General features: G+C 43.9%; 1 protein-coding gene across 1 annotated transcript in view; it reads right to left on the reverse strand.

Annotated features, from left to right (window-relative positions):
* The window catches only part of LOC126456747 (transcription factor 15-like), a 52059-nt gene that overhangs the window by 19890 nt on the left and 9523 nt on the right, over positions 1 to 22646 (reverse strand). Inside the window, exon 2 of the mRNA XM_050092536.1 lies at positions 1483 to 2388. Coding sequence (XP_049948493.1) covers positions 1507 to 2283 — 777 coding nt within the window. The 5' untranslated portion in view covers positions 2284 to 2388 and the 3' untranslated portion in view covers positions 1483 to 1506. The remainder of the gene's footprint in view (positions 1 to 1482; positions 2389 to 22646) is intronic.

Raw genomic sequence — 22646 nt, forward strand, 5'->3', positions numbered from 1 at the left:
AAATTTAACCGACAGGAAGAAGATGCTGTGACATGCAAATGATTGCTTTTTAGAGCATTCACACAAGGTTGGCGCCGATGGCGACACCTACAACGTGCTGACATGAGGAAAGTTTCCAATCAATTTCTCATACACAAACAGCAGTTGACCGGCGTTTCCTGGTGAAACGTTGTTGTGATGCCTCGTGTAAGAAGGAGAAATACGTACCATCATGTTTCCGACTTTGATAAAGGTCGGATTTGTGCCTATCACGATTGCGGTTTAACGTATCGCGACCTTGCTGCTCGTGTTGGTCGAGATCCAATGACTGTTAGCACAATATGGAATCGGTGGGTTCAGGAGGGTAATACGGAACGGCGTGCTGTATCCCGACGGCCTCATATCCCTAGCACTCGAGATGAGAGGCATCTTATCCTCATGGCTGTAACGGATCGTGCAGCCACGTCTCCATCCCTGAGTCAATAGATGGGGACGTTTGCAATACAGCAACCATCTGCACGAACAGTTCGACGACGTTTGCAGCAGTATGGACTATCAACTCGGAGACCATGGCTGCGGTTACTCTTGACGCTACATCAGAGACAGGAGCGCCTACGATGGTGCACCCAACGACGAACCTGGGTGCACAAATGGCAAAACGTCATTTTTTCGGATGAATCCAGGTTCTGTTTACAGCATCGTGATGGTCGCATCCGTGTTAGGCGACATCGCGGTGAAGGCACATTGGAAGCGTGTATTCGTCATCGCCATACTGGCGTATCAACCGGCGTGATAGTATGGGGTGCCATCGGTTACACGTCTCGGTCACCTCTTGTTCGCACTGACGGCACTTTGAACAGCGGACGTTACATTTCAGATGTGTTAGGACCCGTGGCTCTACCCTTCACTCGATTCCTGCGAAAAACTACATTTCAGCAGGATAATGCACGACCGCATGTTGTAGGTCCTGTACGGGCCTTTCTGGATACAGAAAATGTTCGACTGCTGCCCTGGCCAGCACATTCTCCAGATTTCTCACCAATTGAGAACGTCTGGTCAATGGTGGCCGAGCAACTGGCTCCTCACAATACGCCAGTGACTTCTCTTGATGAACTGTGCTACCGTGTTGAAGCAGCATGGGCTGTACACGCCATCCAAGTTCTATTTGACTCAATGCCTAGGCGTGTCAAGGCCTTTATTACGCCCAGAGGTGTTTGTTCTGGGTACTGATTTCTCAGGATCTATGCAGCCAAATTGCGTGAAAATGTAATCACATGTCAGTTCTAGTATAATATATTTGTCGAATGTATACCCGTTTATCATCTGAATTTCTTCTTGGTGTAGCAATTTTAATTGCCAGTAGTGTAAAATTTAATTAATTTTCTAGTAGAACTGTATCAGTGGGACTGTTTTCCAAATGCTATTGCAGTATGTCCATACATCCAATGAAAATGGATCACGTTAGGAGTACAAGTAAGGTGTAGGTTCAACAGTAGAACCAACCAATAGTTTCGAGAACAGTGGGTGTCACCGCGGTTCGAGGCACAGGTCATCGAGGCCGGGAGGCGGCGTCAGACACAGTGGCAGCGGCAGCGGGCTGTCGTCGTCCCGCAGCCCCAGCAGCGGGCCGGCAGTCAGCGTGAGCAGTGACGAGACGGGCGGCAGCGCCCTCTGGGGACCGCAGTCCGGCTCCTCCGGCAGCTGCGCCGAGGAGACGGCATCGAGCGCGCGCGTCAGCTCGGCGATGTAGCGGATGGCGAGCCTCAGCGTCGCGATCTTGGTGACCTTGTCGCCGGCCTGCTCCTGCAGCTCCTGGGGGTGGCCGGGCGGCAGCGCGCGCCGCAGCGCCTCGAACGCGGCGTTGATCTCTCGCATGCGCTCGCGCTCCCGGGCGTTGGCCGTCCTGCGGCGGTACCTGCTGAGCGGCTGCGCCTGGCGCCGCGCCCTCCTGCCGCCCCCGCCGCCCCTCCTGCCGGCGCCGCCCTCGCACGGCTGCGACGGCTCTTCCCGCTCGTCTCCGCCGCCCCCTGCTACCGCACACTCGTCGACGACGTACTCGGTGATCTGCGGCCTGAGCAGCGAGCGCGGCCTCAGAGAGTATCTCCCTTTCCGCCCCTCTCCGACCGCTGCCTCCTCGGCAACCGAATCGGAACCCGACAGTCCGTTCACCAGTTCTTTCCCCTCGCTGCAGGTGGTCTCCGGGCAGATGAGGTTTTCTGGGGGGTTGTTGTTCGAGTCCAGACTCGACGGCGTCTCCACGCGGATTAAACTGTCCATGTCACTGCCAGTGGTGCAGGGCGGCATGGCGGCGGTGGCTCCCGCAGAGCCCTCTGTCGTCGAATGCTGTCCTCCCTGTCTCCATCGGAACTCGTCTACCAGAACTCGCGGTCCCCCAGTGAAGAATCACATCTGAAACAAAACAGACGTAAATCCTATTTACAGCGCACGCGGAACACAAAGAAATAACTTCGTGTGCTGGGAGATTGCGAGTGGTAAGCTCAGTCATCTAATCCGATACGACCCTGCCGAAGGAACATCTGAAACTGAACATTATAGCAGAGGTTGAAAATACCGCTTCAGTTGCAAGCGTGAGTAAAACACGACTGGTTTCGGGCCCTTACATGCCCATTATTAGATTTTATACTGAAAAGAAACAAGTGACCGGAGCTAATAGCAGTTTTCACACGCAGTAGTACATATAAGTATTATATGTTTTTAATGCTTTATCCTATGACTACTGGCCATTATTGTGCGACATTATCTGTGTCCTCAGTCAAATTTAAACGCAGCCAAAACCTCTCAGACAAACAGAAGGTAAACGATGACAAAGTTAGCGTAAGGAGGGATATGCGTGAATTCCAAAGGTAAACGATGCCAAAGTTAGCGTAAGGAGGGCTATGCGCGAATTCCAAAGTAAAATTCTATGTATCGACTTGACAGAAAATCTTAGGAAGTTCTGGTCTTAAGTTAAATCAGGAAGTTGATCGAAACAGCATATCCAGACACTCTGGGACGATAATGGCATTGAAACAGAGGATGACACGCGTAAAGTTGAAATACTAAACACCTTTTTCCAAAGCTGTTTCACAGAGGAAGACCGTACTGCAGTTCCCTCTCTAAATCCTCGCACGAACTAAAAAAATGGCTGACATCGAAATAAATGTCCAAGGAATAGAAAGCAACTGAAGTCACTCAACAGAGGAAAGTCCACTGGACCTGGTGGGATACCAGTTCGATTCTACACAGAGTACGCGAAGGAACTTGCCCCCCTTCTAACAGCCGTGTACCGCAAGTCTCTAGAGGAACGGAAGGTTCCAAATGATTGGAAAAGAGCACAGGTAGTTCCAGTTTTCAAAAAGGGTCGTCGAGCAGATGCGCAAAACTATAGGCCTATATCTCTAACATCGATCTGTTGTAGAATTTTAGAACATGTTTTTTGCTCGCGTATCATGTCATTTCTGGAAACCCAGAATCTACTCTCTAGGAATCAACATGGATTCCGGAAACAGCGATCGTGTGAGACCCAACTCGCTTTATTTGGTCATGAGACCCAGAGGATATTAGATACAGGCTCCCAGGTAGGTGCCATTTTCCTTGACTTCCGGAAGGCGTTGTCGCCTGATAAACAAAGTAAGAGCCTACAGAATATCAGACCAGCTGTGTGGCTATTGAACAGTTTTTAGCAAACAGAACACAGCATGTTGTTCTCAATGGAGAGGCGTCTACAGATGTTAAAGTAATGTCTGGCGTGCCACAGGGGAGTATTTTGGAACTATTGCTTTTCACAATGTATATAAATGACCTAGTAGATAGTGTCGGAAGTTCCATGCGGCTTTTCGCGGATGATGCTGTAGTATACAGAGAAGTTGTACCATTAGAAAATTGCAGCAAAATGCAGGAAGATCTACAGCGGAGAGGCACTTGGCGCAGTGAGTGGCAACTGACCCTTAACATAGACAAAGTTAATGTATTGCGAATACATAGAAAGAATGATCCTTTATTGTACGGTTATATGGTAGCTGAACAAACACTGGTAGCAGTTACTTCTGTAAAATATTTGGGAGTATGCGTACGGAATGATTTGAAGTGGAATGATCATATAAAATTAATTGTTGGTAAGGCGGGTGCCAGGTTGAGGTTCATTGGGAGAGTCCTTAGAAAATGTAGTCCATCAACAAAGGAGGTGGCTTACAAAACACTCGTTCGATCTATACTTGAGTATTGCTCATCAGTGTAGGATCCGTACCAGATCCGGTTGACAGAGGAGATAGAGAAGATCCAAAGAAGAGCGGCACGTTTCGTCACAGGGTTATTTGGTCAGCGTGATAGCGTTACGGAGATGTTTAGCAGAAGTGGCAGACTATGCAAGAGAGGCGCTCTGCATCGCGGTGTAGCTTGCTGTCCAGGTTGCGAGAGGGTGCGTTTCTGGATGAGGTATCGAATATATTGCCTCCCCCTACTTATACCTCCCGAGGAGATCACGAATAAAATATTAGAGAGATTCGAGGGTGCACGGAGGCTTTCCGGCAGTCGTTCTTCCCGCAAACCATACGCGACTGGAACAGGAAAGGGAGGTAATGACAGTGGCACATAATGTGCCCTCCGCCACACGCAGTTGGGTGGCTTGCGGAGTATAAATGTAGATGTAGATGTAGAAATTAAAATTCGCCTGTCTTTCATGACGTAAAATTTGTCTCAGGTCTTGTCTTATGTAAGTCTCGTTGAGTCGTCGGCTTTTAGATGGCAGGTTTTAGACTGATCCTAGTTTTGATGTGTTCATTCAATTCTACTGCTGCTACTAGCTATTAATTGGCTTACTAGTTTGTTACAGTGTGGACTGTGTGGTTTTGCCGCCTTCCATTTTGTGCAGCAGCGAGATGGTCTATAGGAGCTCGCATATGTATGTTCTTTTTCTCGTAACTGTGGCGCCTTAATCCTTGTCGCCATATATATCCCCACTAAATTAAAAACTCGCATGCCACTCGTGGAAAGGGAAATATTTCCATAGTGTTTTAAGATTTATACATAAATTATCATAAATTATATGTCTCCGACTTCGTGTTTGTTTTACTACAGTTCTGTGCTGTCCCTGTTCAATACGTTGATAATGTAATCTTGACGCTTTTCATGTAACTTTTCTATGTCCTTTTGAATGTAAACCACTAATTCAAATTTTGAACAGCTGGGGTAGTTGGCCACACTACGAAAATATCATCGACGTACCTCCAAAAAACAGTTGGTTTACAAACCGCTGATTCAAGTGCTCTCTCCTCAAAAAAACACTTGGTTTAAGAATCATGAAAGAAGGTTGTATACATGGAAGAACCCTGGAGATACTAAAAGGTATCAGATAGATTATATAATGGTAAGACAGAGATTTAGGAACCAGGTTTTAAATTGTAAGATATTTCCAGGGGCAGATGTGGACTCTGACCACAATCTATTGGTTATGACTTGTAGATTAAAACTGAAGAAACTGCAAAAAGGTGGGAATTTAAGGAGATGGGACCTGGATAAACTGAAAGAACCAGAGGTTGTACAGAGTTTCCGGGAGAGCATAAGGGAACAATTGACAGGAATGGGGGAAAGAAATACAGTAGAAGAAGAAAGGGTAGCTTTGAGGGATGAAGTAGCGAAGGCAGCAGAGGATCAAGTAGGTAAAAAGACGAGGGCTAGTAGAAATCCTTGGGTAACAGAAGAAACGTTGAATTTAATTGATGAAAGGAGAAAATATAAAAATGCAGTAAATGAAGCAGGCAAAAAGGAATACAAACGTCTCAAAAATGAGATCGACAGGAAGTGCAAAATGGCTAAGCAGGGATGGCTAGAGGACAAATGTAAGGATGTAGAGGCCTATCTCACTAGGGGTAAGATAGATACTGCCTACAGGAAAATTAAAGAGTCCTTTGGAGATAAGAGGACGACTTGTATGAATATCAAGAGCTCAGATGGAAACCCAGTTCTAAGCAAAGAAGGGAAAGCAGAAAGGTGGAAGGAGTATATAGAGGGTCTATACAAAGGCGATGTACTTGAGGACAACATTAGGGAAATGGAAGAGGATGTAGATGAACATGAAATGGGAGATATGATACTGCGTGAAGAGTTTGACAGAGCACTGAAAGACCTGAGTCGAAACAAGCCCCCGGAGTAGACAACATTCCATTGGAACTACTGACGGCCTTGGGAGAGCCAGTCCTGACAAAACTCTACTCTCTGGTGAGCAAGATGTATGAAACAGGCGAAATACCCTCAGACTTCAAGAAGAATATAATAATTCCAATCCCAAAGAAAGCAGGTGTTGACAGATGTGAAAATTACCGAACTATCAGTTTAATAAGTCACAGCTGCAAAATACTAACACGAATTCTTTACAGACGAATGGAAAAACTAGTAGGAGCCAACCTCGGGGAAGATCAGGTTGGATTCCGTAGAAACACTGGAACACGTGAGGCAATACTGACCTTACGACTTATCTTAGAAGAAAGATTAAGGAAAGGCAAACCTACGTTTCTAGCATTTGTAGACTTAGAGAAAGCTTTTGACAATGTTGACTGGAATACTCTCTTTCAAATTCTAAAGGTGGCAGGGGTAAATTACAGGGAGCGAAAGGCTATTTACAATTTGTACAGAAACCAGATGGCAGTTATAAGAGTCGAGGGACATGAAAGGGAAGCAGTGGTTGGGAAGGGTGTAAGACAGGGCTGTAGCCTCTCCCCGATGTTGTTCAATCTGTATATTGAGCAAGCAGTAAAGGAAACAAAAGAAAAATTCGGAGTAGGTATTAAAATTCATGGAGAAGAAATAAGAACTTTGAGGTTCGCCGATGACATTGTAATTCTGTCAGAGACAGCAAAGGACTTGGAAGAGCAGTTGAATGGAATGGACAGTGTCTTGAAAGGAGGGTATAAGATGAACATCAACAAAAGCAAAACAAGGATAATGGAATGTTGTTTAATTAAGTCGGGTGATGCCGAGGGAATTAGATTAGGAAATGAGGCACTTAAAGTAGTAAAGGAGTTTTGCTATTTGGGGAGCAAAATAACTGATGATGATCGAAGTAGAGAGGATATAAAATGTAGGCTGGCAATGGCAAGGAAAGCGTTTCTGAAGAAGAGAAATTTGTTAACATCCAGTATTGATTTAAGTGTCAGGAAGTCATTTCTGAAAGTATTCGTATGGAGTGTAGCCATGTAAGGAAGTGAAACATGGACAATAAATAGTTTGGACAAGAAGAGAATAGAAGCTTTCGAAATGTGGTGCTACAGAAGAATGCTGAAGATTAGATGGGTAGATCACATAACTAATGAGGAAATATTGAATAGGATTGGGGAGAAGAGAAGTCTGTGGCACAACTTGACCAGAAGAAGGGATCGGTTGGTAGGACATGTTCTGAGGCATCAAGGGATCACCAATTTAGTATTGGAGGGCAGCGTGGAGGGTAAAAATCGTAGAGGGAGACCAAGAGATGAATACACTAAGCAGATTCAGAAGGATGTAGGTTGCAGTAGGTACTGGGAGATGAAAAAACTTGCACAGGATAGAGTGGCATGGAGAGCTGCATCAAACCAGTCTCAGGACTGAAGACCACAACAACAACAACTCCTCAAAATCCTCCATAAAAAGGTTAGCCACCAGAGGAGACAGAGGGCTGGCCATGGCGACACCGTCAGGCTGTTCAAAATATTCCTGGTTAAACCTAAAATAAGTTGAGGAAAGAGCATGTCGAAACAAAACATGATGTCCGATTCATACTGTTGACCAATTAGAATCTAGGAATCAGCAAGAGGTACTTTTGTGAAAATGGAAACTACATCAAAACTCACTAGAAGATTCCATATATGATGTGAACATTTGCCACCAAATGGTCTCAGGGAAGAAGCTATGAGAATATTCGATTTACTATGGAACTAGAGAAAGATGGCTGCCTTCCATGCCTGGATGTATTGGTTAAACGGAAGAGTGACGACTGAGTGGGACATTTCGTTTATCGCAAACCCACTCTCACTGATTCGTATTTGCATTCTTCAAGTTGCCATCGCCCAGCCCAGACCACGAGTGTATTTAAAACCCTTCTGCACAGGGCACTTACGGTGTTGGATACAGAGAATTTGCCTAAGGAACTTGCACATTTGAGGACGGTGTTCAGAGACAATATGTACTCGACCCGGCAAATTAACAGGTCTTTTCAACTAGAGCCAGGAACCGGGAAGTGGATAAATAGGAGAACGCGCCAGCCAAGTCCCTAGCTTTTCTTCCTTTCATTCGAAATATCTCCAAGATAGCGAGGATTCTTAATAATTTTCATGTGAAAGTGGTTTTCCGTCCACCTTCTAAGATTTCGGATTTGCTGGGATCGGTGAAGGATGATTTGTTACTGCGGAAGGCGGGAATTTACAAAATACCGTGTCAATGTGTTATGGCCTGTATGGGACAGACAACGCGTACAGTGGGAGAGCGTTGTACAGAACTTCAACGTTGCACTCGCCTACTGCAACCCAGCAAGTCTGCAGTTGCGGAACATCGTATTACTAACGGACATTCAATGGAGTACGACAAAACTTCGATTTTGGCCACAGCAATAACTTTTTGTGACTCCATTATCAAAGAATCCGTTGAAATACGCATTGCGGAAAATCTAATGAACCGTGACAGCGGTTACCAATTGAATAGCGCATGGAATCCCGTGATCTCCGAAATTTGCTCGAGAAAAAGACGCCAGAAGACTTCGATAGCTGCGGCCAGCGACAATACCGACGGCAGCTGAGTACTGCAGTTCCACCAGCGAAGGCGCTGTCGCTGGGCGGTGTGACCATTCTGTCTCCGCGACTGCAACGCATGCGGTGCAGCACTATCAGCGCACTATACAAGAGGGAGCGGAGAACGTCTTTGTCAGTCCTCGTTCGATTCACCTGAAGATGGCTGGCAGTTGTTCAGCCGAAATATTGTGCAATGAAATTTACGATGACCGGCTGCAAGCCCGAAATCTTTTTGAACAGTTGATTCGCAGAGAAAATTTCAGATTTTACTACTGTAGTCTGTTGGTGATCCTATTCACTCTATTTACATATTGGCTGATGCTGTGTATGTGTACGTAGTTACAGTCACAGCCAACCATGCCCTCTGGGTGCTCCACATCTTTTGTCAGGTAGTGCAATTTCATGCGGTCTACACATTGTTTAATGCGTTGTCATGTCCAGATGCTACTATTTAACCGTGAGTCTATTGAGAATTCAAAGCGTTGTTACCAGGATAACTAGGAAATAGAGAATGTCCCAGGAGGAATGGTCAATATTCAGGAATATGACGGGAACACTCTTTCGAAGAAAAAACTGTATGTGAACATACGCCCTATTCCTAATTGTTTCCAAGATAGAACACATTTTAATGAATAGGAATGGACCCAAAATTGAACCCTTTGGGATTCCCGTTGTGATTTTTTTTTCACTAGTACAATTAATTGGCCACAATATCGCAGACATTATGCAGTAGATTTCTGATTACGGTGCTGGATGAAATCCGAGAAATTGATAAATGAAAGGTGCATAAACGAGTTGAACTGTTTGGTTGCGCTATGGACGTTGCTGACCTCATTGAGGAACGTGCAGAGGCATTCAGACATGCAACATATGTTTTATAAAGAGTGTAAAAATGAACTGGAGATGACGCTGGGGTATTCGAGCATTTGTTGTCAACTGCACAATACCTCTAATGTTATGCATATCGTAATGCTTAGAGCTGAATGTGCATTTTTCAACTGACGCTTTGTGAAACTTTTTTTTTTTTGTAATGTTTACTGACTGTTGTACATGTGTACATATGTAAACCTGACAATGTGCTGAATAATACATACAATAAATAAAAATGTATGTTAAACGTGCTCTATTACGAAAACCATTCGGAATAAGGCGTATGTCTATATGAAGATTTTTGCTTCAAATGAGCGTTTCTGTCGTATCCCTTAATGTTAACCATTCCTCGTTGGGCACCCTGTGTAAGATGATGCTGAGTGATCACTGTGAAGAACACAGAGATGCCGTGTACTCGTGTGGACAATGTTATCAGCACCTGACAGAGTTTGAAAGGGGACCCATTTGGCGGGCTGGTCGAATCGTGTTATTTTCAAATTTTTGGGGCATCAGAAGTGACATTGGCCTGATGTTGGACAGCATGGGAATTTGAGGGCAGGCATGCCCGTCTAGCAGGTTCCTATCGAAAACGACGCAGCATCACAAGGAAAAATCGGCGTATTGTGTGCATCGTAATACCTTTACATGGCTGCCCGCCATCTGAGAACATGTAATGGATTGTCTGCAATATTTTGTGTCATTCCGCACCCTTGGTGGGAGACTGGCAGCAGCCCAGCTAGGAAATTCCTCCTCATGCGTAGGGTGCCGATAACACAACAACACAAACGGCTACGTTTGCAGCGGTGACATGACGGGGAAGCATTCAGTGCTGATGAACGACATCGTGTTCAGTGAGATATCATGCTTCTGCAGTGCCTGAGATGACCGTCATCGATGAACATGGTGGCGACTTGAGGATACATTCTTCCAATGATTTCGAGAGTCACAGCTGTATTATTCTTGGCTTCATGGTGGAGGACGCGTTGGGTATGGCATCAGGTCACGGCTGGTAGCGGCTGAAGGAACTACGACAGCACAACAGCAGATCGCGGACACATTGTGCTTACTCTGTTACCTCTCATGCCACAATATCGTTGTGCCATTTTTCAACAGGATAATGCTCTTATACATTTGGGACGTGTCTGCACGAACTGTCTGCGTGATATTGAGGTAATCCTGTTGCCTGCAAGATCTACAGGTGTGCCCTAACAGATCATGTGCGCGATCAGCTCCGACGTCAACACCATCCCAGTCCCAGATTCGATGCACAGAGGATGAATTGGAAGAGTCGTAGGCCATCTTGTCTCAGGAGAGGATACGACGGCTTTATGAGATTCTTCCAAACCAAATGAGTGCATATATCCAGGCCAGAGGCTGCAATGTCATACCGATAAACAGGCTTAGACTGACAAGTTCTTTGTAAATTTTACTCGATATTGTAATTATCAAAATGACATCACACACCCTCTCAACCTGTGAAGTTCCCTCGTGCCTTTCTGGGTGGTTCACTTTTTTTGTCTAGCAAAGTAGTAGTGTCTTTTAACACTGCACTATTATTATTTACTACCCTTTCATGGCTATCGCAGGATGTGGAGGGGCCGGCCGGAGTGGCCGTGTGGTTCTAGGCGCTACAGTCTGCAGCCGAGCGACCGCTACCGTCGCAGGTTCAAATCCAGCCTCGGGCATGGATGTGTGTGCTGTCCTTAGGTTAGTTAGGTTTAATTAGTTCTAAGTTCTAGGCGACTGATGACCCCATAAGTTAAGACGCATAGTGCTCAGAGCCATTTGAACCAATTCTGATGTGGATGGAGTGAGAGACCACATTTCACAGCAATCCTTAGCGCAAAATTAGAACAAAAATATGCCTCAAATTTACACTACACTAAAGGCAGATTCGAAATGAGAACCGTTAATGAATTGAACTAGTTCAAAGAACGTTATCAACCGCACACTTTGTAACCGTCCCCAAAACTAAGATATGAGTAATTTTCCTATCAAAGACGCATCCATTCCCATTCGGTAAATTGTTATTACTTACAATTTCTGTAAAGTATAACCGTCCGAGCTGGTAAATTAAATGTCGATTGCATTGTTGTTCAATTTACCTTAGATTGATCCTGCACAATGACTGTCGTTAGTGGACAAATAATGTTGTCTGCAATTACCTGTATTTTTTAAACGGTGCATAAACCCATGACCGTGGTAAAATCGACATAGTTACTCAACTTGTAACGGAAGATTTTTCCAAGTCACTGCTGTATGGCTTAAAAAGCACGTGTCTAGTACCGGCGCGTACTTCTCAGTATTAACCATTATTAACCAGTGACCCTTCTCCGAAATGACTTGCTACTCGTTGCCGCGCCAGGACCTTGTTACCGATCCAAACTAAAACTGGGCACACAGCACTGAATGACCATGTAGAGCAGCAACGAGAAAGCATAAGATTCGATTACTTACACTATGTGATCAAAAGTATCCGGACACCCCCAAAAACATACGTTTTTCATATTAGGTGCATTGTGCTGCCACCTATTGCCAGGTACTCCATATCAGCCACCTCAGTAGTCATTAGACATCGTGAGAGACCAGAATGGCGCGCTCCGCCGAAGTCACGGACTTCGAACGTGGTCAGGTGATTGGGTGTCACTTGTGTCATACGTCTGTACGCGAAATTTCCACACTCCTAAACATCACTAGGTCTACTGTTTCCGATGTGATAGTGAAGTGGAAACGTGAAGGGACACGTACAGCACAAAATCGTACAGGTCGACCTTGTCTATTGACTGACAGAGACCGCCGACAGTTGAAGAGGGCCGTAATGTGTAATAGGCAGATATATATCCAGACCACTGGAAGTACTATGACAGTTAGGCGGGAGGTGAGAAAACTTGCATTTCATGGTCGAGCGGCTGCTCATTAGCCACACATCACGCCAGTAAATGCCAAACGATGCCTCGCTTGGCATAAGGAGCGTAAACATTGGACGATTGAACAGTGGAAAAACGATGTTTGGAGTGAAGAATCACGGTACACAATGTGGTGATCCGATGGCAGGGTGTGGGTATGTCGAATGGCCGCTGAACGTCATCTGCCAGCGTGTGTAGTGCCAACAGTAAAATTCGGAGGCGGTGGTGTTATGGTGTGGTCGTATTTTTCATGGATGGGTCTTGCATCCCTTGTTGCTCTGCGTGGCACCACTATCACAGCACGGGCCTACAATGAAGTCTTAAGCACTTTCTTGCTTGCCACTGTTTAAGAGCAATTCGTGAATGGCGATTGCATCTTTCAACACGATCGAACGAGCACTTTTTCATAATGCACGGCCTATGGTGGACTGGTTACATGACAATAACACTCCTGTAATGGACTGGCCTGCACATTGTCCTCACCTGAATCCTATAGAACACCTTTGGGATGTTTTGAAAAGCCGACTTCGTGCCAGGCCTCACCGACTGACATCGATACCTCTCCTCAGTCCGGCACTCCGTGAAGAATGGGCTACCATTCGCCAAGAAAAATTCCAGCACCTGACTGAACGTATGCCTGCGAGAGTGGAAGCTGTCATCAAGGCTAAGGTTGGGCCAACACCATACTGAATTCCAGTATTACCGATGGAGACCGCCACGAAATTGTAAGTCATTTTCAGCCAGGTGTCCGGATACTTTTGATCACATAGTGTAGATACGCCTATCGCTTTTTCGTCTTCTTTCACAATTCAGTCACCGGAAGAATTCCCGAGGCATATCACAGAAGTGAAATAGTGGCGACGCCGATGTCGCTGTTTCTGTGTAGCAGCCAACAGGATTTTATTTGTAGCGTCATGCCGTGAAAAGGCATGCAGACTTGCTCTTTGTTTACGAAGTAATACTCTGCAAGCTGCCACTGCCTGGCAAAATGGCTGCCACAAGATGAAAGTTAATTTACAGAACAATTTTCAAAGCCGTAACGTATGCCTTGTTGTTTCTCCTCTATTTGCACCATTTAGATATAGAGAATGTACAAAACAATGTTATTCAAGAGGAAAACATCACGTATGTGGCAAGTGCCCACGTATTTGTTTCGGTAGTACTGGTTCAAAAAATGGCTCTGAGCACTATGGGACTTAACATCTCAGGTCATCAGTCCCCTAGAACTACTTAAACCTAACTAACCTAAGGACATCACACACATCCATGCCCGATGCAGGATTCGAACCTGCGACCGTAGCAGTCACGCGGTTCCAGACGGAAGCGCCTAGAACTACTAGGCCACCGCGGCCGGCTCGGTAGTACTCTCTGTTTTAGTTGGTCACAAGTGGGCCACACAGCATGTATCGACTAAGAGTGAATTAATTTCTTCCACATTCGCTACAATTAGGCGACATGGTGTAGAGGTTGAAACAAGCGTGGGAGATCGGCGATTCAGACACCTCTCCACTCATACACAAATAGTTTACTGCAAAAGCCGCGGTTAGTCCTCTGAAAAGGACACTGATGACTTCCGTCCCTGTTGTGGTGAGGCGGAATTTAGCGACAGGTACACGAGGATTCTTACCGCCTCAGCGTGTGCGAGTAAGACGATAAGAAAATGGTAGACTAGGTATAAACTTATTGAATTCCGAATTTGCTTTCTTATTTAAATTTGTTGTTTTGGCAATTTTTGTACATAATTTTTTCTTCTGTTTGTTTCTCGTCCTCAGGAACAGAGTAGCACTGCGCCGACTGCAGCATCTTTGTCGCTGACGACAGAGATATTTCGTCGTCCACCGCCACACAATAAGCGACGGCAGCTGGGAGATGGTCATGCAGGCGTCTGCTGCCGATTTCTGGCCTAAATTGAATTACTCATGAAAAATATTGTAACTGAAAAATAAACGAATATCGTTCTGTTAATTAACTAACATCTAATGGCATTACGTGTCAGTATGTCGATCCAATTCTTACTTTCAAGAACTGTTACGCACTTGAGTCTAACAGAGTCCACAAGGAGTAAAAATTAATTGTTTGACTTGTCGTTCAAGAAGCACACTTTGGTTAGTCATTTACAATATCTAACAGAAAGTTAATCGAACTGTGTTGATTGAGAAGTACTGTGATGAATTAAAAATAGTTTGAGACCGATGATTTACGCTAATATTACAGTTCAGCCAGAGATTAATAACGGCTTTATAGTCTTTATCATTGACAGTTTTCGATAAAATTAACGTTTTTGACAGTGTGGTTGAAAGAGCTTTTGCTGAAGTTAGAGCTTTTCAACGTTCGAATCTGCTAACAGCTTATCAGAAAACTAGTTGCGGCTTACACACTGGGTAACACAAATCTGAACACGGTCAAGAAAGATTAAATCAAATATTTAGTTGAGCCCGGGTCTGGTAACTGAAAATCGAACTTTTGCTGTACTTAGACATCTGAACCAGGCGGTGTAACGCCGCACTACCCTTCCCCAATCCAAGCTGATACCCCGTCTCTTATGACCCGGTCGTCGGCGTTACGTTAAACCCCAACTTTCCTCATTCACAATCGAGGGACCTGAGTCAGACACTCAGCTGCACCTATTCTTTCAGAGTTGCAACACAACACGAATCTTGTTTATGGGAGGATTTTTGTAGTGCTTATAAGTTACGCGCAGGAAGAAAACACATACTCAGATATAAATTGATTAGTGATACGTGCTTCGATGGGCCAACCTGACGAGCAAGATTTTCAAAGAGCATGTGTTCGATATGAAATCCATATCTGCCACGCATTTTAAACATGTCACACATGACGAACATAATACATTCCGTTTTGGTGTTTTTCTTGTAGATCCATCGAAGAGTGTCAGTGCAATTAGAAAACTTTTTTTGATAGGGCCTATTGTAGTATGTTTCCGAATAGACAGAATATTAAGTAACATGTGGAAAATCTCTGGGGAATGAACAGACTATATTTAATCAGTTTTTTGTACTGTCTTAGTTACAAACACTTTTTTGTTGTTGCAAGTTTGTTCGTTTCTGACACTTCGTTTTCAAATTTCCAGCATGGTTCTACTGATAGTTTTTCTTCTCAACTGTTTTCTTCTGATGGTAACTGAAAAACTCATGATAGCAACAATTAGCCCTAATACAAGTATCTACACGCTATATCTTACTCACTCCCACATACCAGGTGTCTGCTTTATACGCTGAAATCGTTCTTGAACACGCTGAAGAAGAATGCCAACATTCACAATACGTCCTGAATACACTACGTCCTTTAAATGCCCCCAAAAAATCCAGTGGATTGAGATCAGGATATGGAGCCAGTGAAGACTTTGCTGTCCCATGACTTACTCTTTTATTTGGGAAATGGTGATTTAAAATGGTTCTTGGTTGCAAAAAATGAGATGGCGCTCCATTGTGCACCAACCTCATGTTCAGACATAAGTGTAGTGGAAGGTATTTGAGCAAAACATTTAAACAAGCCATTAAAAATTCACTGTATGATGCTTTTGTCACTATTCCATGGAAAAGAGAACGTCCTGTTAATCTGTCTCCAGTTATATACGCCCATACATTAAAGCTAAGCTGTAGTGGAAAACAAAACGACAGAAATGAAGGTATCATCTCAAAAGAAAAAAAGTGTATGGAACTAAACAAATAGAAAAGAACATTGACCATATGTGTATGAGAAATCTTTAGATTCTTCTTACGTCGTCTATCCGTTCACCGGAGGTTTCTCACTCATTAGTTAACACCCTGTATGTACAGAAAATACCTCAGGAACAATTTTCCTTACGAAGTCTTGTTGTCCGTAACGTATCTGTTGTTTGTACCTGCTGGAATACCACTGCGTGACTCCGCGAGATCCATTCATAGATTGTGTTCCCTGCTTAATCTTGTCTTACATACCTCACTTCACCATTCATGAATTATTGTTAAGTTTCTTGTAATCTTTTTCTAGTGGTCACTTTCCTATTGGCAGAGCTCTCCCGGAAATCTGGATGGGGATAAATCGATAATCTCTTTCCAACGGAGAAATCATCATGATACCTTTTAATCACAGGCCACATCTTCAACAAACTAGCATCCTGCCCATCCCCGGTAGAACAAGAATTGAAAGGAAAACGATGCACGTTCACGCTTGGCGATAACGACTTTGCCAAAAACTGTGACTGCAGGTAATTGGCACAATAAAAGTTGTCCTATGGGTGCGTCGCTCAGTTTTATCACATAGCGGATTTGCCCGGAATGCTTCATATGGACCTGACTGTCAATTTTTTTTTCTGCCAACGACAGCGGCCCAGCATTTGTAGAGTCAAAATTGTGTGGTGAAGCAAAACGTTCGAGTTTCTGTTGGTAGTGCCAAGCACCGATTACGTCAGCATTTCCCCTCACACGTGTGGGCCCACCGCAAAGATCAGTCTTGTCATTTAGATTTTTGTTCATCATTTTCAGCAACTGTTTTCGATGAACGCTGATGTGAAGAAATAGATTTTTTAACGCAAGTACGTCCTGTTTCTTCACAACGGAAATCTTATTATTCCATTCCCTCCGTCACCACCTAGTGCAAGGGGGCTTCTTCTTTTGTGTCCATATACTTGCTTCACACAGTCAAAGAGGAAGACTGGGCGTGCTGAAAGCTCAAAAAGTAGTAAAACTTCTTTACACAGTAAAAGTAAAATTATGTTCTGGTACAATACTATTTCAAAAGAACTATTTCAAAATGTACCAAAAATTGTGAATAAAATGTAATATGAAAGAAAAATATCAGCACTCGATATTGGCATTCTAATATCGGTGTATCGATTTATGGTATGAGAAAACTTCCCCGACATACACTGAAGAGCCAAAGAAAGCGGCACACTTGCATAATATCGCGTAGGGCCCCCGCGAGCACTCAGAACTGCCGCAACACGACGTAGCATGGACTCGACCGATGTCTGAAGTAGTGCTGGAGGGAATTGACACCATGAATGCTGCAGGGCTGTCAATAAATTCGGAAGGGTACGAGGGGCTGGTCATCTCTTCTGAACAGCACGTTGCAAGGCATCCCAGACATGCTCAACAATGTTCATGTCTGGAGAGTTTGGTGGCCAGCGGACGTGTTTAAACTCAGAAGAGTGTTACTGGAGCCACTCTGTAGCAATTCTGGACGTATGGGGTGTCGCATTGTCATGCTGGAATTGTCCAAGTCCGTCGGGATGCACAATGGACATGAATGGATGCAGGTGATCTGACAGGATGCTTACGTACATGTCACCTATCAGAGTCGTATCTAGAGGCAACAGGGGTCCCATATCAATCCACTTGCACACGCTCCACATCATTACAGAACCTCCACCACGTTGAACAGTCCCCTGCCGACATGCAGAGTCCATGGACTCAATGAGATTGTCTCCATACCGTACACGTCCATCTGCTCGATACAATTTGAAACGAGACTCGTCCGACATCAACAGCCCAACGCCGGAGTTGACGGACCCAGGCGAGAACTAAAGCTTTGTGTCGTGCAGTGAGCCCATATCGATGATGCTTCGATGAATGGTTCGCACGCTGACACTTGTTGTTGGCACAGCATTGAAGTGTGCAGCAATTTCCGGAAGGGTTCCACTTTTGTCACATTGAACGATTCGCTTCAGTCGTCACTGGTCCTGTTCTTGCAGTATCTTTTTCCGGCCGCAGCGATGTCGGACATTTGATGCACTCCGGATTTCTGATATTCATGATACACTCGTGAAATGGTCGTACGGGAAAATCCCCACTTCATCGTTGCCTGGAAGATGCTGTGTTTCATCGCTCGTGCGCCGACTATAACACCACGTTGAAACTCACTTTAATCTTGATAACCTGCCATTGCAGCAGCAGCAACTAATCTAACAAATACGCCAGACACTTGTTGCCTTATATAGGCGTTGCCGACCGCAGCGTTGTATTCTGCCTGTTTACATATCTATGTATTTGAGTACGCATGCCTGTACCAGTTTCTTTGGCACTTCAGTGTATATCGATACCTTTTGGAAGTACTTTAGATATATTGATATTTTATCCACGGCCCTAGTTCTGACGCATTGTATGTGTTCTGTCTTTAAGGGACTGAGGATGTCAAAGGAGCCTTAATGTGATCACTACGCCGGAAACATAGCGTGTCTACCGATGTAGGACCTAAGTCATAGTTACGCTGTTACAATAAAAAACTGCTGCTTCTTAAAGTTATCCAACAGTAACTGAACGTTATAAATGTTTATCAATATTTTTGTCTATAGCTCCACGTTTTGAGATGCCAAAATCTTTTCAAGTTTGTGGTTACTGGATTTTACGTAGGTTAGTGGTTAGAAAATTTAAAAAGGGAAATGGATAGGTTAAAGTTAGATATAGTGGGAATTAGTGAAGTTCGGTGGCAGGATGAACAAGACTTCTGGTCAGGTGAATACAGGGTTATAAATACACAATCAAATAGGGGTAAAGCAGGAGTAGGTTTAATAATGAATAAAAATGGCTCTGGGCACCATGGGACTTAACATCTGAGGTCATCAGTCCCCTAGAAATTAGAACTACTTAAACCTAACTAACCTAAGGACATCACACACATCCATGCCCGAGGCAGGATTCGAACCTGCGACCGTAGCAGTCGCGCGGTTCTTGAATGAGCGCCTAGAACCGCTAGACCACCGCGGCCGGCAATGAATAAAAAATAGGAATGCGTGTAAGCTACTACAAACAGCACAGTGAACGCACTATTCTGGCCAAGATAGACACTAAGCCCACGCCTACCACAGTAGTACAAGTTTATATGCCAACTAGCTCCGCAGATGACGAAGAGATGGATAAAATGTTATGATGAGATAAAAGAAATTATTCAGATAGTGACGAGAGCCGAAAATTTAATAGTCATGGATGACTGGAACCTGACAGTAGGAAAAGGAAGAGAAGGAAACGTAGTAGGTGAATATGAAATGAGAGTAGGGAATGAAAGAGGAAGTCGCCTGGTAGAATTTTGCACAGAGCATAACTTAATCATAACTAACACTTGGTTCAAGAATCATGAAAGAAGGTTGTATACATGGAAGAAACCTGGAGATGCTGGATGGTATCAGATAGATTATATAATGGTAAGACAGAGATTCAGGAACTAGGTTTTAAATTATAAGACATTTCCAGGGGCAGATGTGGACTCTGGTCACAATCTATTGTTCATGAACTGTAGATTAAAACTGAAGAAACCTGCAGAAAGGTGGTAAATTGAGGAGATGGGACCTGGATAAACTGAATGAACCAGAGGTTGTAGAGAGCTTCAGGGAGAGCATTAGGGAACGATTGACACGAATGGGGGAAAGAAGTACTGTAGGAGAAGAATGGTTAGCTTTGAGAGACGAATTAGTGAGGGTAGCAGAGGATCAAGTAGGTAAAAAGACGAGGGCTAATAGAAATCCTTGGGTAACAGAAGAAGTATTGAATTTAATTTAGGAGAGGAGAAAATACAAAAATGCAGTAAATGAAACAGGCAAAAAGGAATACAAACGTCTCAAAAATGAGATCGACAGGAAGTGCAAAATGGCTAAGCAGGGATGGCTAGGGGACAAATGTAAGGATGTAGAGGCTTACCTCACTAGGGGTAAGATAGATACTGCCTATAGGAAAATTAAAGAGTCCTTTGGAGAAAAGAGAACCACTTGTGTGAATGTCAAGAGCTCAGATGGAAACCCAGTTCTAAGCAAAGAAGGGAAAGCAGAAAGGTGGAAGGAGTATATAGAGGGTCTATACAAGGGCGATGTACTTGAGGACAATATTGTGGAAATGGAAGAGGATGTAGATGAAGATGAAACAGGAGATATGATAATGCGTGAAGTATTTGACAGAGCACTGAAAGTCCTAAGTCAAAACAAGGCCCCAGGAGTAGACAACATCCCATTAGAACTAATGACAGCCTTGGGAGTGCCAGGTCCTGACAAAACTCTACCATCTTGTGAGCAAGATGTATGAGACAGGCGAAATACCCTCAGACTTCAAGACGAATATAATAATTCCAATCCCCAACATACAGGTGTTGACAGATGTGAAGATTACCGAACTATCAGTTTAATAAGCACGGCTGCAAAATAATAACACGAATTTTTTACAGACGAATGGAAAAACTGGTAGAAGCCGACCTCGGGGAAGATCAGTTTGGATTCCATAGAAATGTTGGAACACATGAGGCAATACTGACCCTACCACTTATCGTAGAAAATAGATTAAGGAAATGCAAACCTACGTTTCTAGCATTTGTAGACTTAGAGAAAGATTTTGACAATGTTGACTGGAATACTCTCATTCAAATTCTGAAGGTGGCAGGGCTAAAATACAGGGAGCGAATGGCTATTTACAACTTGTACAGAAACCAGATGGCAGTTATAAGAGTCGAGGGACATGAAAGGGAAGCAGTGGTTGGGAAGGGAGTGAGACAGGGTTGTAGCCTATCCCCGGTGTTATTCAATCTGTATATTGAGCAAGCAGTAAAGGAAACAAAAGAAAATTCGGAGTAGGAATTAAAATCCATGGAGAAGAAGTAAGAACTTCGAGGTTCACCGATGACATTGTAATTCTGTCAGAGACAGCAAAGGACCTGGAAGAGCAGCTGAACGGAATGGACAATGTCTTGAAAGGAGGATATAAGATGAACATCAACAGAAGCAAAACGAGGATAATGGAATGTAGTCGAATTAAATCGGGTGATGCTGCAGGAATTAGATTAGGAAATGAGAGGCTTAAAGTAGTAAACGAGTTTTGCTAATTGGGCAGCAAAATATCTGATGATGGTCGGAGAGCATATAAAATGTAGACTGGGAATGGTAAGGAAAGCGTTTCTGAAGAAGAGAAATTTGTTGACATCGAGTATTGATTTAAGTTTCAAGAAGTCGTTTCTGAAAGTATTTGTATGGAGTGTAGCCATGTATGGAAGTGAAATGTGGACGATAAATAGTTTGTACAAGAAGAGAATAGAAGCTTTCGAAATGTAGTGCTACAGAAGAATGCTGAAGGTTAGATGGGTAGAGCACATAACTAGTGAGGAGGTATTGAACAGAATTGGACAGAAGAGAAATTTGTGGCACAACTTGACTAGAAGAAGGGATCGGCTGGTAGGACATATTCTGAGGCATCAAGGGCTCACCAATTTAGTTCTGGAGGGCAGCGTGGAGCGTAAAAATCGTAGAGGGAGACCAAGAGATGAATACACTAAACAGATTCAGAAGGATGTAGGTTGCAGTAGGTACTGGGAGATGAAGTAGCTTGCACAGGATAGAGCAGCATGGAGAGGTGCATCAAGCCAGTCCCTGGACTGAAGACCACAACAACAACAACAGTGTTTGTGATGCATGACCGATGTGGTATATATATATATATATATATATATATATATATATATATATATATATACGCTAAATAAATAAAGTTTGTGGCAGTAATCATCTGACTATTGTACCAGTGGCTCTGATATAGTACGTCTGGTGGAAACAATAAATGACTAACTATATGTCTTTTATTCAATTACCTTACCTAATCTCCAGGTATTTCAGTGTGATATATCAGCTAATGGAAGGGTAGAAGTTACTAAGGCGGAATATTCAGATGTGTTCCTTAGAGGCAGATTTTTACAGTAGCGACGGGCTTTGCCAGAGTCGAAAGAGCTGTGAAGAGAATAAAATTTTATTTCATTTAAACCTAAAATAATGCTATATATCGAAAAACCTAACTAAGACAATCATTATGAGCCTTACACTGCCGTTAGAGCGTCATGGTCTCTTTAATCTTGTTTCCAGTAAGAGTTTCACAAGATTTGCAAAGACCTACAAAATTACTTTATGATGTCTCTCAGCATCACACTGAATAGCCAGTTTGTACAGTCTTGCTTTCCCATCAGCAGCTTGTCGAATTTCGCAGCGGTGCTCTCAGCGTGTACACGTGATCTACATCTACATCTACATACATACTCTGTAATCCACCATACAGTGCGTGGCGGTGGGTACCTCTTAGCCTGTTCCACTCCCAAACAGAAAGAGGGAAAAATGACTGCCTATATGTCTCTGTACGAGCCCTACTCTCTCTTATCTTATCTTTGTGGTCTT

Source organism: Schistocerca serialis, chromosome 1, assembly GCF_023864345.2.
Source record: "Schistocerca serialis cubense isolate TAMUIC-IGC-003099 chromosome 1, iqSchSeri2.2, whole genome shotgun sequence".
Taxonomy (NCBI): Eukaryota; Metazoa; Arthropoda; class Insecta; order Orthoptera; family Acrididae; genus Schistocerca; species Schistocerca serialis.